The 18,863-nt window shown below is 39.0% G+C and overlaps 1 protein-coding gene across 1 annotated transcript; it reads right to left on the bottom strand.

The window, feature by feature from the left end:
- Positions 1 to 1,402: 1,402 nt before the first annotated feature.
- Positions 1,403 to 16,461, bottom strand: LOC122669478 (dnaJ protein ERDJ3B-like). The gene is made up of 10 exons (XM_043866248.1): positions 16,178 to 16,461; positions 15,914 to 16,062; positions 15,688 to 15,814; positions 13,196 to 13,310; positions 6,961 to 7,077; positions 6,259 to 6,345; positions 2,582 to 2,641; positions 2,419 to 2,496; positions 1,910 to 1,981; positions 1,403 to 1,811 (listed from the first exon to the last, which is right to left on the bottom strand). Exons 1-10 carry the CDS (start codon positions 16,246 to 16,248, stop codon positions 1,653 to 1,655), a joined length of 1,035 nt encoding a protein of 344 aa, XP_043722183.1. The 5' UTR covers positions 16,249 to 16,461; the 3' UTR covers positions 1,403 to 1,652.
- Between the last annotated feature and the right edge of the window lie 2,402 nt (positions 16,462 to 18,863).

The raw sequence follows: 18,863 nt of genomic DNA, 5'->3' as shown, positions 1-18,863 counted from the left end.
GTGTCCGTGAAATTTGCCTAAATTTATTTAACTGACTGACATCATCGCTTAACAGCATAAAACTAATGATAGGCACTAATTTGTCATATTGGATTCTAATATAAGAGGTGATTTGAGTTTTGTTTGAAAATCAGATGGTGACTTGTAATTTATAATAGACTGAGGCTACACGAATTGTACTATACTAAGATTTGAATATCTGTTAACCCTTTGAAACTATCTAAATATTGAACGGATGGTGGTACTGATACACACTAAATCCATCTTCTTTCTTACCCATTAGAAAGTTTGTTGACTTTGAAACTAATGGAGGTATAGAGTTGTGCATCAATCGACCTCAAAGGACATTGTAAGATAGTCAATCTTATATGGCGGGTCTTAGATCCTAATAATCTAGGTGACGATACTAACATTCAATTCATCTCTCTCTTTTCCTCCAAAAAGAAATGAGATGGAGAACATGGGATTCCCATTCATGTCCCCAAACCTCAAAACTGCTTTACCTTTCCTAGAAGGATCGCCCTTCTCCCTCACAGGCGCAGGACTCCATCGACCATGGGGAGGATCAGAAGCATCACTCTCACTACTCGCCCTAGAATTATGCCCGAAATACAACAATCTCGTTGCTGCTCACACCAGAGAATGAAGAACACAAAACGTGGGGATGAAGAAACAAAACGAACATCTAACACAAAGGCATCCCTATATACGTTTCCACTTTGCTTTCGCCTACAAAATCCAATGGTGCGGTTCTTTGAAGATCAACGGCTAGCATTATCAATCCTCCAAATAGCGACACAAGCCAACAAATTCATGCCACGTAGGACAGAGTGGACAATTCGTAAACCTTCTCCTTTAAAAGAAATGAAGTCTATTGCCCCTATTCACAGCCGCCAAATACTCCATCAGCCGGAATTTACACACGTGGAATCATCATAAAACTTCTCTGCCGATTCATCTGAATGCATACCAAACACAACCTTAATTAACATGGTCACTCAATTCACCCACACTTTGAAGCTAGAAGGGGATTGTACCGATCAGTGTATTTGATCAATGTTTGGAAGATCAGGGATCCATTCTGAATGGTAGATGAGATTTCATTCTTCCCCACACCATTACCTAATGACCGGCTCAAGACCCTCTGGAAGGAGCTTCCTTTTCCAAGAAAGGAATGGTTTCCCACGACAAGCATGCAGGAACCTACTCCCAATAAAGGAAATTAAAACACGAAAGAAAAAAAAAAACTAAAACAAACAAAAGAAATTCAGAAATCAAATTAAAAAGATTCCAACTCATTTCCACTAAATTATTTGTATTTAGATATTGTACTTTGTTTTTGGTAAACTGAACATGGCCTCAATAAATATAAAGCAAGACAAAACAAAAAGAAACAATGCCAGAGCAAAAAATTAAGTTCACTAGCTTCAATTACAACTTTGTTGTTAGAATCCTACATTGATATTCCGAGGAGGGAATGAAGAACTACACCCTTGTGGGGGGAAAAATAGGAGGGTAATAAACTGCCTCATGAGAGTACAATTTTAAGGATTAAAGCATTGACTACATCCTTCAGCTGCCCACATCTTGTTGACCTCATCATTGTACAATGGGGAAAATCTTGGAACTCAAAAAAGGAAAATACTCTGAGATTAACCAAGAATTGCTTTGATCTTGGTCTTCTGGTCTTCATTTAGTGAAGTAGGGAACAAAACCTCGAACGTAACATATAAATCCCCCTTTTTTGAACTAAAATGCAATGGCATCCCTTCACCCTTGAACTTTCTCACTTCTTTGGGTTTTGTAATTCCCTGCAAGTATTAATCCCAAGTTAATCCCCCAAGTAATGAGTGTTTAAATAATACAAGCAGCGTCTAAGGTTCGATAAAGCACAATATTAAAACCTCACCTTTGAACTGATGTCTACAAGATGTTCATCCAGGTGTTTGATGGACTTATCAAAACCAACAAGTGCTTGTACCTGGAGAAAATGATAGCAATCAATCAGTTAAAATACGCCCTAGTTCAGAAGATAACAACAGAGGGGAGGAAGAAGGTTAAACATTTAGAATTAGATATACACAGATAATGTCCACTTATAAACTGATTGAACAACTTGAACTCTGCAAAGTATGGACCATTATCAATGCTTTAAATCACAGGCCACAGAGGTCAAATTTGCCAGCCAATGCAATCATCATCTGGCTGGCAAAGTGTTGACATAACATCATCAGCCTACTATCACTTATGAAGCTGAAATGCTAAAAAAAGGGAATAGTGCTTAATATGTTAGCTCTTTTCAGGTCACACATCCACTTTGGTTAGGCACAAGCAGAAGTCTAAAATAAAAGAAAATTTAGAAGGAAAAAAAGCCTAAAGAGTGAATCAAGAACAAGAAACTGAAGAAGAGATAGTTACCAATGTTATGGTAACAGTTGTGTGCAGGTCATTGCCTTCCCTTCTGAAATTTTCATGTGGTGCAGTACGAATACGGACCTGCTCAGAAGGAAGATGATTGTTATCCTAGATCCATAATTTGAACCACGATATAAGCAGCAAGAAGCACATAGAAGGAACAAACCTTGAGATCTCCAGCTTCTCCATCTATTATAGGCTCACCATCCTCATAAAACACGACCTCCTGTACGAAGCCGTGACCATGTAACATTTAGAAACCAAACATATAACCATGCAAGAGATGTGTTTCAGAATAAACTCTTTAACTCCTGCTCAGATGTAGGCTTTGATATGTGAGGCACAAGCCCAAACCAGCAACAAAAGGTGAGAAAGTACAACAACAGAAAGCTGGCAACTCCAACTAATCAGAGGGCATACTAGTGCAACAGACAATATATTGTAACTTCTGAGTGGAAAAGATCAAAACTAATATGCAGAAAGGAGGCAGCACTCCAGCTCATAATATACAAGGCAGTGGAAGAAATCAGAGATTTCAGTTCGAAAATAATTGCAAATAAACCATAGTTGTCACGGAGTCAGCATCTAGGTGACCCAAGGCGTTGGAGGGGGCCTGGATGCAAGGTGACAAAAAGGCACTTGGACACCTTGAAAACTATGAAATAAACTAGAGAAAAACCCACAACACAAGCTGATGGCTAAAACTCAACTTATATTCAAGAAATCCTTTTAGTTAGATAGAGGCATAGAGCTTTCACAAATTTTTAAAACCTTAAATATGCTAAGATTAATGTAAAACAAAGAAGGGGGGGGGGGAGACTCGTATCTTTATCATATCTATTTAAACCAGCCCACACCGGTACCTAAAACCAGTCAACTCCCCATTAGGTCGTCATTTGTGGGTCAGACACTACTTGAGAAATATGTTACAACCTGGATGAAAATAAAATACCAAATTTTAGTTTAAGATGAACAAATAGGGCAAACTTAAGTGAGTTGGTCATTCCTACATACCATCAATAAGAAAATGTGAAAATAACAAATACCAAAATTTGGTTCACACAATTAGAGTTTTTCTTGTGTTTTGAAGGAAAAGGAAGTTCTCAAACTGAAAAGAGATAATATATCTTTTTCCATTTCCCATCGTCCCCTTTATGCTATTTCTTGTTCTTTTTATTTTATAAAAAAGTAGATGAATATGGAAAAACCTACTCCAGGCCCCCAAAGGGAAAAGTAGTTTCAGATGAACAAATAGGGCAAACAATTAGAGAATGAAAATAGGCAGTAAAAAATTACTAATGTAGATGCCAGTTCAACTAAGAACCAACACTACAGCCGGATCAATGTACTGATATTCTCAGGCCTTCATGTAACAATCGAATATCAATTCTAGTGGCTGATTCAGTCTTTCGAATGCTCTTCAGCAGATCAGTAACTTTCATGGCAGAACTCTCACTGAAATCGATTGAAATAGAAGATAGAAGAAGGATAATTTGGATTGAGCCTCTCACCATAGGTATCTCACCATATACCGCTGCATCTCACAGCCAATTGAGTCTCACAGAATAAAATAAAGGCTCAAGCCAATATTTCATTAATCAAATTTGTGTACAAGGCTGTAGTCCCTTACAAACTTATATAGAAGACTCAAACACTAAAAAGGAAAGGCCTAACTAAATCCTTAACTAATAAGGTAACATAAATTGACTAGGAAACTAAACTAATGAAAGAAACTGACTCATAACAGGACTAACTAAACTAATGAAGCAAATCCCCTTTTCCTACTTTCTACCCATATTTTAGGCTCATTAAATTGGCCAATTACAAAGCAAACTTATGGGATCAAAAGCCCAACCCCAACATAACCCAACCCAAAGCTTATTCTCAATAAAATAAGCCTATTAGGTGACTTATCTGTGCATCAATTAGTCACCATAAATCCATAATGCCATGGTCTCACAAAACTCTCTCCCCCCCCCCCCCCCAACGCCAATCCCACATGGGCAAACCTTTGGTGGGTCTTGAGACTTACTAGTGGGGAAGGGAAATAATGCAGATCGATTGAAGAATATTATAATCTGGTGAGTAAATATGAGCAAGATCTGAATCTTGATACAATGGACCAGATTTAAAAGAAAAATTATCAGATCTCAATAGGTATTCATTCCACAGAAATCGATTAAGAAAGAAAGGACAGCTTGCAAGTGAGAGAAAATAGGGGATATGGTCCAATGGGTGGGAGAGAGATAAAAAAGTGAGGGAAAAAGAGATTAAATCCCTCCTATAAAATAGGATCTAATTGATAGAAGGGAGAGAAGAAAAGAAAGGAGAAAACTTCCTACTGTGGGGGATGAGAAAGAGATAAATAAGACGAGAAACAAGAAGAGAAGGAATAGCAAGAGAGTAACTGCGGGGTGAGAAGGAGAGAGAAATCTCTTACCCTTGAGAGAGAAAGAGAGAGAGGGAGAAAGAGACTAAACCACACAAGGCAATTACCAAACAAAACTATTCTAATCCAAGAAACTAATCGTTTGGGGGGTGGCTATATATATATATATATATATATAGAGAGAGAGAGAGAGAGAGAGAGAGATAAACCACTACAGACTCTTAACTTTTCTAATAGCTTTAAAGTTTAAACTAACTTAATAGACTCCAACTACAAAAAATAAATAAATAAACTAAACTACTGAAAGAAGACTCCAAACATCCTACGACCAGCTAAAAAACACTCCAATAAATGGGACCCACACAAGCTTATCCCTATATTTAATCCCGTGTACAAAAACCCCAAATATTGGCTCCATAAAGAAGCCTGTTAAATTAGAGAACCCAAAAATAAAAAAATTCCAAAGCCAATAAAAAACCCATCCATGGCCCAAAATAAAGTCTTCTTAGGCCCAATTGAACAATCTCAACTGCATCAAGAAACACCTAGAATAGAAACATCTTTGGGGGTGTGGACTGGACCAATGACAATTGGCATCAGCCATTGGGGATGTTTGTTTGGGGAGTACTGCAGTGTGGATCTCACGCAGGGAGTGGGTCTCCCATGGCAAGGGTGCCAAGAGTTGAGCGGGGGAGCGATAAAGGTCTCGCAAAACTTCTCCCAATCCTACATAGGACAGTCTTTGGGGGTCTTGCGGCTTATAAGTGGAGAACGGAAACCCCTCCAATGGGTGCATCTTTTGGGGTGTGGACTAGACCCATGACAATAAGTGAGTACCTGACAAGCACGAAAGAGCTAGGCTAAGGGAAACAATACCCAACACGGCCTATTAATTATGTGCTCAGGCTGGGTATTTTTGTGTTTGGGCCAGTTTCAGCTCACATGAAATTGATGCGAAGAGATCATTTTCGTTTTGAACCCGCCAAACCCAAAACTGACCTATATGACCCATTTATTACAATTTTATAACTTCTTATTTTTAGGATCTGGTGTGACACTGTTAAGGGAATTGACTAACAGATGGATGATGTGGAGGGACCTTCTATTTCAATTTTTTAATTCCTCTTTAACTCTACTGCCTCTGTGGGACTATTTGCTGTGGCATGTCAGGATTGGTCCATCAGCTAATCCCCTGAGGGAGGACCATAGGCTTTCAAAACTCATAAAGAGTATCCAAAGCATCAAGAAATCACAAATCGGGCAGAAGGGCAGAGGGGCAGAGAGGAACATATCAAAATTAATCATTATCTCAACACCAAAATCAAATAAGAATGAACTGAAGATTCAGGCTGCAAAATAACTTTTTTTTACTGAATTTCTTTATCATAAATAAAGGAATATGTGTTTGACTATAATATAAATAAATAAAGGTATCTGCTTCAAATAATGCTTACTTGCCCATCTTGCATCCCCTTTTCAATATCAACGGTGATGAAGTACCCCTCTCTTTCATATTTCACATTTGGGCATTGCTCACAGACCTGAAAGAGATGAACAACTAATGTTAATAGTGAAACTCTAGATTAAGGCTGTTGGTGAAAGGAAATGAAGGCAAAAATGAAAATTTGACCTATAGACCAAAAAACTAAAAAGTATGAGGATCAATATGTTCTTTCCAAGCAAGTTTGTGTTTGGTGTTGTTATCTCCCACATTTGAATGGAGCAGAATCTTCATAGATGGAGCTCCAACTCTTCTTCTCTTGATATGATTTGGAAAGCCATCTATTTGACATTAGCTCCAAGCTCCACATGTTACCTCATAGTTCTCTTATTGATTCCCTAAGGAACAGGCATATTGTTGTCTCCTGGGGCTTATCTGTCTCTCTTTTCCAGCCTCCTGCCCCTTGGTTCTCCCTAGGGCTTTAAGCTTTGTATCTTCCACCCCCCCCCCCTTTTTTCGGGATTTTGGTAATGAATTATTTATTCACCCCCCAAAAAAAATGTTCTTTCCAACATACATTCTGAACAAGAGAAGTAGATTGCAATACAGACAAACACGAGAGACATTAAAGATAAGAATCGTGAAGCATGATCTACCTAACAGGAGCAACCTTGCACAAACATTTCTTCTCTAAGCGTATCAAAAGTGGGATTACCTGCTCTGTCATCTGCTGAAACATTCCTGGGCCAATTTGCTTGTGATAGACCTCGTTTCGGCAGTTACAGCGCCTCTTACCAGGGGCTGGCTTTAAAACATTTTTCTCCCTCCATACCTGATAATTGCACAAAATAAATCACATAAATGTAGAAAAAAAACTATCCAACTTATTGCATGAGTATTAGTTGTAGAAAAGCAACAAATTAAAGCTACATATGTAACACTTCTGAAGCACACAGAAGCATTCCAGGTGCAGAACGAAACCATCATGCACTAGTACCAGTTGGTAGAATGCAAAATAGGAGAGTTTTAGCCCAAGTGTTTGCTACAGTGGAAATGATAGACAGTGACCGAAGTATCAGTAAAACCATGCAAACAGTGATGCACCAGGAAACCAGATTTCACACCTAAACGGAGCTAGCTTTATGAGTCTTAACCCTTCCTTTATGCGCTTCTTTATTACCCAACAAATGTATCTCAACTAATAAAATTTGTACAAGGTAATGGTAAGACTTCAGGTTTTAGAGAATCATACTGGATCCATTTAAGTGATTATAAAACAACACCCACAATCAAGTACATGCGATGCAGGATGTATCAAAGTGATCAAAAAACAGTACCCAAAATGAAGTGCATGCAATGCAGGATGTATCAATTCCTGCAGGAAATGAGCTAAAGGGATATAAGGTCAGAGATAAACTTGGTTTTTTGATACGGTTCAAAGTTCTAAAGGACATTCTAGAAGCAAGCCCAGTGATGCAGCACCAAGCGGGAAGAAGAAGTCCTGAAGTTAGGGAGCCATAGCTTAGGTTTACATTCTAGTATTTCCATTCCATACTTAGTTTATTTTTCTGTTATTTAATTGAACCGGTTCAAATTGGTTGCATCCAATTGGTTCAATTGGGTCAATTAAAGTTAATTAGCTAACTTTTTTTAATTTAAGTTATTAGGGGTAGATAGGTCATTTTACTGTTTTAAATTATTAGCTTTGATTTTTATTCCTTCCCTTCCACAATTTAGCAAGGAAGAGATTAGAATGTATTAGGATTTGGCTGTCAGCCTATTTTATAAATATTCAAATCATGGGAGGCTCCCCCATAAGTTTATGAAATTAAAAAATTGATTGCTGCCGATTGTTGCTGCTGCTGCTCCTTGGAGTATTTTGCCTTGTGGTTCTATCAAGGAAGAAGGGCAGGTGGATCTCCTGTGACTCCTTGCGCCGTGACGCCCGGGAGGATCCTTATCTGAAGGTGGTTCTATCCTTCACCCAGTCGAAGCTTGCTGCCAGTGGAATCTCCAGTAAGTTTGACACCCAAATTATTCTTCTAATCCTCTAATCCTTTCCCCCAATCGATCCCCTTTATTTTTTGTTTGAATCTCATAAACCCTAACTCATCTAGAACCTGTCCAGCATCAGTCCCCCCATCAGAATCCTCTCATCTTTTGACCACAGCTTCTCCTTAACACCCCCTACACTCGACCCAAGCTGCTGCCCCTTCTCATCATTCAAACCCTAATTCCCCTCATTCACACATAACCCAAAGAAACCCTAAAATTCAGGAAAATTCAATCCCAAGCCTAGCCCAAAACTCCCATTAGAAACCCTAAATTCAACCTAAGTTCTAAAACCCAAAACCCAAAACCCTAACCCTAAAATTCCAGAATTTAAATTTTTGTTTAAACCTATTTAAAACCTATACCATTAGCTTCCTTTAGACCTGCCCATCATTTTCATATATTACATTCAACCTTCATCCTAGTTTTAACCCTAGTTTTGCCCTAAACAGCCCCAAAACTGCCAATCGGCTATTAGGTTGCATGGTCCTGATTATCTGGCTCCTAGTGGGTCTTCTACCTATCTAGGACTACATTACCCAGGATCTAAGCAAATTCCATAGAGAAGAAGAGAGAATGTAAGAAGAATAGATGGACAGAAATGTAAATGTGTCACCTAATTGCAGTAGAACCAAAATTAGAAGAAGAGCAATCGGCCGGGAGGTGAGCCTTCATGAGTCACCACATATGCTAAACACAGCAGCACAAACTCAAATTCTATAAATCAAATAAACCTGGGAATTTGGGCACTCATCAGAGAAGAGAAGCCGGTACCATAGTGAAAGTCGGAAGAAGGAAATTCTGTAAGCTAGGCGGCTCTATCGGGTAAGGCGCTTGATGAGAGAACACCAACTCCAAGTAAAGCAGTAAGAAAACTGTTCTTTGCAGTAGGGATAGTCAGTAAGCGAGGCAGGTAAACGGTTCCGAGAGGGGCTACGCAAGTTTTATGGTCCAGGAGTAAGCAAAAGACTCGTTTATAATAAGCTGATAATTTGGAGAGTGATTAACAAAACAGAAATCTAATCTGGCTAGTAAGTATCAGAATCTGACTCAAACTCTTGACACTTACTGTCAAGAGTTTGAGTTTTATGTGTCACCCTGTGTAATATCCCCAAAAAAGACTGAAATAACTCCGAACACGTATAAAGCCAGAACAAAGGAAACAACTGTGTCTGAGTGAGATCTTTAAAGAGGTTGTAGACCTACACCTACTTAACATCTTCACTCAATTTTCAGAGAACCAAGTACCAAACGGCAGAGCACAGAAGATAAATAATCAGTTGGCTTGGCTTTCTAATGATTAAGAATTTGAGCTCTCCCTGGATCCTTATGATTTTTCTACTAAGGCCGTTATCGCAGCTTCAAGGAGAATTGCAGTCCATTTATAATGACTGGTGCAATTGCTTTTTAGGCTAATTTTCTGTTTCGACTTCTGGCCAGACCATGGCCACCTTCATCTTTATCGATATACAAATTAACTCAACATTCAACAAAACCTTATCCCAGCTAAATGGGGATGATTATATGAATCATTTCACTCTGATTGTAGGAATCTATTAAGAAGGGAAACTGTAGTAAAACATGGGAGAAAAATCACTGATTTGTTAAGGGAGATTCTGGAGTGATTGGATGATTGATACCTTGAGGCTACTTCAACTCATTATGGAATCCCACTTTTCAACGAATTCAAGGAAAACATCTCTAATTCGATTGGATGCTTAGGTCAGAATATTCTATTCCAAATGAACTAGTCAGAGAGGGTGACTCAGACACCTATGTCTATTTGGAAATAAACTACCATTTAAGGTTTCTCCGTGGCAGCTAAGTTTGTGTTGTATGGTTCAGTTGGAATCGATATCCTTGTACATTCTTGTTAAACAAAGAGAGCCTTAGCAAGCGGTAAGCATCAACCCTTTCTATGGGGTATTTAATCTAGTTCTATGGTTATGTTGACTTTTTTCACATGGAGGGAATAGCTTACAAATTAGCATTATTTTCTATTGACCCCAAATTTCTCCCCTTTCCTTTTGTTTTAAGGGTAGATGACACTTGGGATACCCAATGTTTGCAAAAAATGCATCTAAATTTCATGTTTTGGGTACCACCAGTGTTATTATGTTTGAGATACCTCACATTTCAATAATAATACATTTGAGGTTCCTTATTTTTCATAATTCCAATTCTACCCCTCCATACCCACTCCCTCCCTTGCTCTCCTCCCATTCCCTTCCCTCTATTCCATGTTGCGTCGAGGTGCGGTATTAAAGAAAACAAGATGATGGAGTCTGAGGAAATTAAAATGGGGGGACAGATGTGGATTGAAGAACAAAGGAGAGGGGCAAATGGTTTCACGTCGTGGGGTGGCAGAGGTGCAGACAGCCCGCGGTAGCTGATGAGGTGGATGTTAGGGTCGGAGGGGGAGTTACAGACGGCTCGTCAGAGGTGAGGAGGAAGCGCAAATCACAGTAGGAAGCACGGAGAAAGCAGTGTTGGCAGGTGGGGAGGTGAGTTGCAGTATTCAAGCGCTGGAGGAGAAGAGGAGGGGTGGGGGTGGTCATGCTGGGAAGAGGGGGGGGGTGGGCTGTTCTGGGCGGGGGCTGGGCAAGGGAGGGTGGGACGGGGTTGAAGGTGAGGAGGCCTCTGGTATTGACCTATCTCTGTGAGTTTCTCTTCCAAGATCTTATTTGTATCGAACCCTACTCCATCTATCCACTTCTCCTCAAACCTCTTTTGCTCTGCTGACATCTTCTCAGCCTAGGGCCAAACAAGACTCTATCAAATCCTCCTTTACTCATCCAGCGCAAGAATACCTTCTTCTGCGGATTCGTTGAAATTAGGATTGGAGAAATTTGATGGAGGAAGAACCTTCAGTCTGCTTCACCCACGAAGGACTTCAATACATTAATTTGGCAAATGCATCACTGTCAAAGAATAGAGATTGGGCAGAGTCGATACAGCACTATGATCAGTGGTACTGGGAGTTATCCAAGGCACAGCTGAGGTTGGGTGTCAGCAAATTGAGCTTTTATCTATCTGATGGGAATAAGATTACTTGGAGTTGTTTGAGTGTATGTTTCAGTTGCAGCGAGTAGAAAAGGAAAAGGAAAATGATGCCAATAAGTCACCTAAAGGCTCATTTCTAATGAAATTGCCTTGGGTTGGGTTTTGAAGGTGTTGGGTCTTTGATCCCATGGGTTTCTTTGTAATGGGCCACTATGATGGGCTTAAAAATGGGTAGAAAGTACGAAAATAAGATTTACTTCATTAGTTTAGTTGGAGTCCTGTTTTGAGTCAGTTTCTTTTATTATTTTAGTTTCCTAGTCAGTTTATGTTAATTTATTAGTTAGGATTGGGTTAGGCCTTTCCTTTTAAGTGTTTGAGTCTGTTTTAGAGTTACTTTCAGCCTGGATTGTTTTTGCACCTGAAACACAAATCCTCATCAGTTGGGGCTGAGGTTTGGGGGTATAAAAGGACCAACCAAAAGGGTCCTTCGGTCAGGATATCTCCTGATTCTGCGTTCAATGTTTTGAGTTATTCCAAATCTCCAATTTCAGCCTGTATTCAGTTTCAGACCTGAAGATCTTCAAATTATTTCAAATCTGACCATTCGATTTGAATTTAATTTTGGGCAATGATTGGATATACTGGGATTGAAATTCAGTTCAAGTTTGAGGTTAATCTGACTTGTGGATATGATTTAATTTGTAATCTCCTCTCTGCTGCAGATTAGTTTCAGATTTGAAACTTCTTTAATACTCCCAATCCTATCGTTAGATCTCTCTCATCTTCTGAAAGATATCAATACTCCTTGTTTGTGACTGTTTGCCCAAGTTTGACCTTCATAGTTATGCAGCCCTTCTCTAATAGGGCACTCTTGGGGGGTAGATCAAATAGAATTCTCTTCATCTTTTCGTTCTTGCGGCTCGAACAGATAGTTCACTCCCACCGTTGTTAAAGCAAGCCTTTTCATCCTTCCGGTAGCCGGGCTAGTCAGGTAGGAAAAAAACCTAAGGTTCTGAAAGAAATTGCCAACAAGCTCTTTAAGACGAATAACTCTTTCAGTTTCGGGCACAGGAAAAGGGAGATTGGACTGTCATGTTGTGATCCTGTTGTGAGGCTAGGTCTGGTGGGTAGTTGTAGATCTGGTCGTACTTTAGAAAAAGAAAAAGATTTTTCTTGGAAGTGTTCGATCAGATCGCTTTCCTGGTTTATTGGGAAAAGGGAGTGCAGGGGTGGGGTTGCAGGGGAGAGCAGGGACGAAGGGAGTGGGGTGGGGTCAAGTGGCAGAGAGGGTGGGGCAAGGTTGCAAGGGAGGGAGGGGGTGAGGGAGAGAGTGTTGCAAGAGGTGGTGCTGGCGGCACAGCGGTGGTGTAAAATTATGATGGTGTATTACTGAAAATATAAAAATAGGTACCTCAAACATGATTTCACAAATGTTAGGTACCCCAAGTGTCATTTACTCATTTTTAAATAGATATTTTCCCTTCCCTGCAAATTCTAATAATTACGAAGTTGGGTTTACCAAAAAGGAACACTTATATATAAATAAAAGCAAACATAAATTTGTGTTAAAGTCTACCAGAGTTAGTTTATGTTTAGTTAAGTCTCTCTGTTGCTACAATTTGCATGCTTGAAACAACACTTTAAAACATAACCATATACGTTCTGAATCCTATCGTGGCTCTAGGACTCTCTCCTTATAACTGCGCTAAAGACTGGTTTAGATTCTCTTTGCTACAATTTGCACGCTTGTAACACTTTAAAAGATAAACATATACCTTTTGAATTATATTGATGCATGATTTAGGGGTTCCATCCAGCAGTAATTAAGATGCTAGGTTTGTGTGACAGTACAAGGGACATTAGAGGGCTGGCTCAGTAAAAAATATAGGTGGTACCTTCAGTGAACCTCCCATGTACAGATCTTCCAATGTTGCATCCAGTTCAACTATTACATCATCTCCTTTGACAATTTTCTCTTCTTCTTCTTCTACTGGACCTCCACCAAAGAAGCTACAAGGCAAATCAATCTTGTCAGGAAAAGGCAAAATTTGTTGTCCGCACTTTAGAAGCATATAGAAACAACACTATGACTAAAAACAAAGGAAAGCTGAAAAAAGAAACACAAATTCATACTTGGAAAGAAATAAACAATATTACAACAAGTTTGTAACATCTATTGTGATAGCTACATTTTCAAGGTATATAGTAAATAAATCAGTGAATATCTTTTCATCACTTATAAATGTGAAACAGACTGGCATCCATATGGTCTTTATTGATTTAGAAAAAGCTTATGATAGGGTTCCTAGAAATTTAATTTGGCAAGTCTAAAAAAGAACAATGTTTCAAGTAAATATGTACATTATTATAATGATATGGTGACTAGCATAAGAACTGTGAGGGCACAGGGTAGTGAATACCCAATTTCAGTCGGAATACACCAAGGTTCAGCTCTAAGCCCGTATTTGTTTGTACTAATCATGGATGATTGACTAGAGACATTCAAGAACAGATCTTTTGGTGTATATTGTTTTGATGGATGAAACAAACGTTGGGATAAATGGACAGTAGAATTTATGGAGATCAACCTCGGAATCAAAAAGTTTTAAGATGAGTAGAACAAAAACAGAGTATATGATGTGGAACTTTAGTAACAATAGGACTAGGACTAGGGTGGCTGATGATAGGGAGTTACTACAAAATGATAACTTTAGAAACCTACGATCAATCATGACCAATGAAGGAGAAATAAAGGATGATATCATACAAAGAATTAGAATAGGTGGATGAAATAGAGGGGTGCATCCATACTCCAGAGTGTTGTGTGATTGAAGTATCCCTTCAAAACTCAAAGGGAAATTCTATAGAACAATTATACGACTAGCAATGACGTATGGGGCTGAATTTTGGGCAGTAAATAAAAAACATTTAAACAAATTTAATGTGGTGAAAAGAGGATGTTGCGGTGAATGAGTTGCAAGACTAACAAATATAATAGAGGTAGGCCTAAAATAACCATAGAAGCAGTGAGGAAAGACATGTATAGCTTAGGACTGGAACCTTGTATGGCTTTGTATAGAGCTGATTCAAGAAATTGGATCCATGTAGTCAACCCCATTTAGTTGGGATAAGGGTGAGATGAGTTGAGTTTGAGACTGGCATTCATACAGTCCTGTTATTTAGTAAGTGTAAATCTGAATTTTAATGTACCTGGTCAAATGATCCCAGAACAGGGGGAAAAATCCAGGAAAGCACTCGTCTTAATCTATAATTAGTACATCACTGTTATTACTTGGGCTTATTTTTTCTAATTAGTGAACTAGTTTTCACTTCTAGTGTGCATAGCAAAGTATTGCCAGAACGCCAGTTCTATTTTCCTAAGGACTAGAAATTGCTGAATCAACTGCTCCTCCAGAATGGTTGGTAATACCACTTAAGACGGACAGACCGTCCACCCAGGGCCACTACCAACTTCTACTAAGGCTGGGCTTAATAGGAGCAAGAGACTTGGTGGATTGCACTGATTCTGAGCATTATAAAAAAATAAACATAACATATGGAAGTTTGAAAATTATCTTTGCACTAAACAGACAGTGATAACTATCAAAATTTAACTTTTATTGCAATGATACAAAATATCAAAATTGTTTTCCTAACTTAGCTATAGATGTACAACAATAACTCAGCCTCATCCCAACTAACTGGGGTTGGCTACATAGATCCTTGCCTCCGAATCAGCTCTATTCGAGGTCATACTTGATACAAGGCCTAAGCTATGTATGTCTTTCCTCACCAATTTTCCTAGGGTCATTTAGGTTTGTCGCTGACTCTTTTAGTTCCTTCCAATCTGAACCAAATCACTCCTCAGTACTGGAGGCTGGAGCATCCAAAGGTCTCTGTTGAACATGGTAATGCCACCTCAAACGACTTTCTCGTATCTTATCATGTATCGAAGCTACTCCCAAATCAGCTCTAATAATGATAATTCCTCACTTTATCCTTCCTAATTTTGCCACACATCCATCTTAATATCCTCATCTCCGCTACACTGAGTTTATCTACATGATGCTTCTTAACTACCCAACATTCCGCACCATACATTATAGCCGGTTGTATGACTGTCTTATAAATTTTCCTTTTTAAAGGAATGCATTGATCACACAACATTCCAGACACACCTCTCCACTTCAGCCATCCTATTCTAATTCTTTGTCAAACATCATCCTCTAACTTAGCTAAAGATGTAATTAATTAAAATTGGGATGAAAATATAACATAGGTTTTGTTATATTCAATCTATTCTCAGCTTAATTCAGTTCACATTCCACTGTTATATAAGTTCAATAGTTTCATAAAATTGACTAGCTGGCAAAGGGTGTCCACTTACCTGCTGAAGATATCCTGCATATTCATTCCTCCACCCCTGCCGCCTCCTGCTGCATGCTGCCTCAGGCCCTCTTCACCATGCCTATCGTAGATATTCCTTTTCTCACGATCTGATAGCACTTCGTACGCTAATAGCAGAACAACCAACGTAAATAAATGCAGCACTACAAATGAAAATGGAAACAGAACATTGTTCGATGTAGCAGCATCCGCCATTCATATCCTACCATTATTAATCTCTGCAAATCTCTTGTTGGCCTCCTCATTTCCCTGATTCTTATCAGGATGATACTTTAATGCAAGCTTCCGATAAGCTCGTTTGATCTGCTCGTCCGAGGCGCCTTTCTGGACTTGCAGAATATCATAATAGCTTTTCCTACAACATTTAACCAATGAACAGTTTTAAATTTTAAAATCGAAGAAAGAAAGAGATAGAACGAAGATCACAAATTGTATTATCAACAAACAAACTGATAAAAGTCCGTTCCTACCCTCCGAGAACAGAAAGCACAAATGATAGAACGCAAAAGAACAAAAGCAATTTCGTTCTTTGATACGCCATTAAGACTCAAGTACAGAAATCAGGAGAGATTTAAATCTCTCCCAGAGAGCCTAGGGCTCACAGTCAGATCTATAGGTTAATGCCAAGGAGAAAGATAGATTTGCCAATGATGTAGAATTCTAGCAACGATTTGTTTACACTAAAAGCAGTTCTTCGAAACAATAACGATTTAGACACAGAGGGATCAGTTGCAGTTCCTGATTCTTCCTTAACGACGATCCTGGAAACCGGCACGATACGGATTTATAAGACACAGGCGTCGTCGTCGACTTTACGACTTGACTTTCTCGTGGCGACGTGTTCTCTTTCAATACTTACCAATGAATGAGTAGCAAACGGTTTTTTATCCAATAGAAGCATGACACGTGTATTGCATTTCTTTTCTTTCTCCCTTGTGTATCTGACCTGTGATTTTATGACACGTGGCATATTAATATTATTTCTGAGTGTCCCGACTCTTTGTTCATGTCATGTACACGGATCGGATTCGATATTTGCATCCGCATTCGATTAGTTTTCGGACGAATCCGGATAATCCTAAATGGATACGGACATGGATATGGATCGGATATTTTATCCGTTTACATGTAAATATAGATTTTCAGATAGTTATAGCCTATCCGTATCCGCATCTGCATCCGTTTAGCTTTCGAACGGATTCAAATATTGCTAAACGGATGTGGACACGGATACGAAAATGGATTTCGGCTATTCATTTACACCCCTACAAGTAACCCGTGAACGAGACATTCATAAGTGGTGTCAAACCGTTGGTCCGGCTTCATTTGGCTTTATGTATGAACTAGTCCAAATTGAAGACGTTGGTTTGAGGTAAGGGCGTTGATTGGTTCGGTTACGATTAATCGGTTTGATTTCGATTTGGTACAAGATATAAGATAAAAATAAGGGTACAATACACGTAGCCCCCTAAGCTTCTGATTAGTCCATGTACCACCCCTCAATATTCCACGTACCATCCCTTAAAGCCATTTAAGTCCAAAATGCTAAAAAATGACCAAACTACCCTATCTTCTATCTTTTCTAAAATTTGAAAAGACCTAATTGCCCTGACTTATTTTCTAAAATTTGAAAAGTCCAAAATGCCCTCATCTTCCCCAAATCATCATCTTCTTTTACAATGTAGATACCCACCACCACCACCGCCGCCACCCACAATTAACACCATGACCACCGTGAAGCCCCACCTACAGCCCCACCTCCAACTCCTCCACCCTTACCAATTTCACCACCGAGTCTCCCTCCCTTGCCTATTCTTCCACCAACACCGCCGTCCTTACCATTGAAATTCAGGCAGCCATTAAACCTGAATTTTGAGTTTAAAAACCAAAATCCAGAAATGCAAAGCAAGTAGAAGCAGTACCTATTCTCCTTAGGAAAAACAAGAAAACACACGATCAGATCTCATCTTCCTGATTCCCAGGTTCTTTGCCCCTCTCTATAAGAATCGAAACTAGGGTTTTCTAACCCTCCATGAAGTCTGTGAATAGGTGAATCACTGAAGCGGCTGCCTCATCTCTCTCGCGCCAGAGCTCAAGTAAATTGCAGATCTCCTTTTTACGCTTCTGGTTTCGTCTTGCTAATTAAAGTTCTCTTTTTTTCCCCCATTTAAAGTTTGCTTGGTTTCTTTAAATTTGGATTATCACAAAGCTGGGTAACAATCTTCTAATCACAAGATCTATGATGCACATCACATAATTCTGTTATTGTTTTCATGTTAATAGATAAATATGGACTCACAACCCTCTGTATGTTATAGGAATAGTGTGTTAATATTCTGTAGATATCTTTCTAGGTGTTTAAGATTCTCCGATTTCTCAAGAGCAACTGTTGGATTTGCTGTGCTGATAGAAACCATTATTTCTTAACATTGTTTGCCCTTGAATATCTGTCATTTATATTTGATTTTTATTTCGGTGGGTGTGTGAAATGAAAACTATTGTAATTGCTTTTCTTGATGTCGCCTTCCATCAGTTGCAGAGAGAAAGAGAGAGAGAGAGAGAGAGAGAGAGTGGATGGAGGGAAGAGAGAATGATGGAGGAAGTGAGGGGTAAAGAGAGAGAGAGAGGTGGTGCTACCTGCATATCTGTTCTAAAGCGGTGGTGGTGGTGGGTATCTACATGGTAAAAGAAGATGATGATTTGGAGAAGATAAGGGTATTAGCGGTGGTGGTGGTGGGTATCTACATGGTAAAAGAAGATGATGATTTGAGGAAGATAAGGGTATTTTGGTCTTTTCAAATTTTAGCAAATAGGTCAAGGCAATTAGGTCTTTTCAAATTTTAGAAAAGATAGAAAAAGGGTAGTTTGGTCATTTTATAACATTTTGGACTTAAATGGCTTTAGAGGGTAAAGTAGAGGTGGTATGTGGAATATTGAGAGATAGTACGTGGACTTATTAGAAGCTTAAGGGGGCACGAGGAATATTGGGTGCAGTACAGGGGGTTACGTGTATTTTACTGTAAAAATAATTGAATCGTTTATTAAATGGTTCCAATATTTCATATTAAAATCACTTAATAAATGGTTCCAATTAAACAATTATAAGACGATTCCAGATAACGATTTTATCGGTTTCTAGTTTCGATTTGTTGATTA

Source organism: Telopea speciosissima, chromosome 7, assembly GCF_018873765.1.
Source record: "Telopea speciosissima isolate NSW1024214 ecotype Mountain lineage chromosome 7, Tspe_v1, whole genome shotgun sequence".
Lineage (NCBI taxonomy): Eukaryota > Viridiplantae > Streptophyta > Magnoliopsida > Proteales > Proteaceae > Telopea > Telopea speciosissima.
Note: the sequence above shows the minus strand (reverse complement) of the source record. Positions and strands in the feature narration are given on the sequence as shown.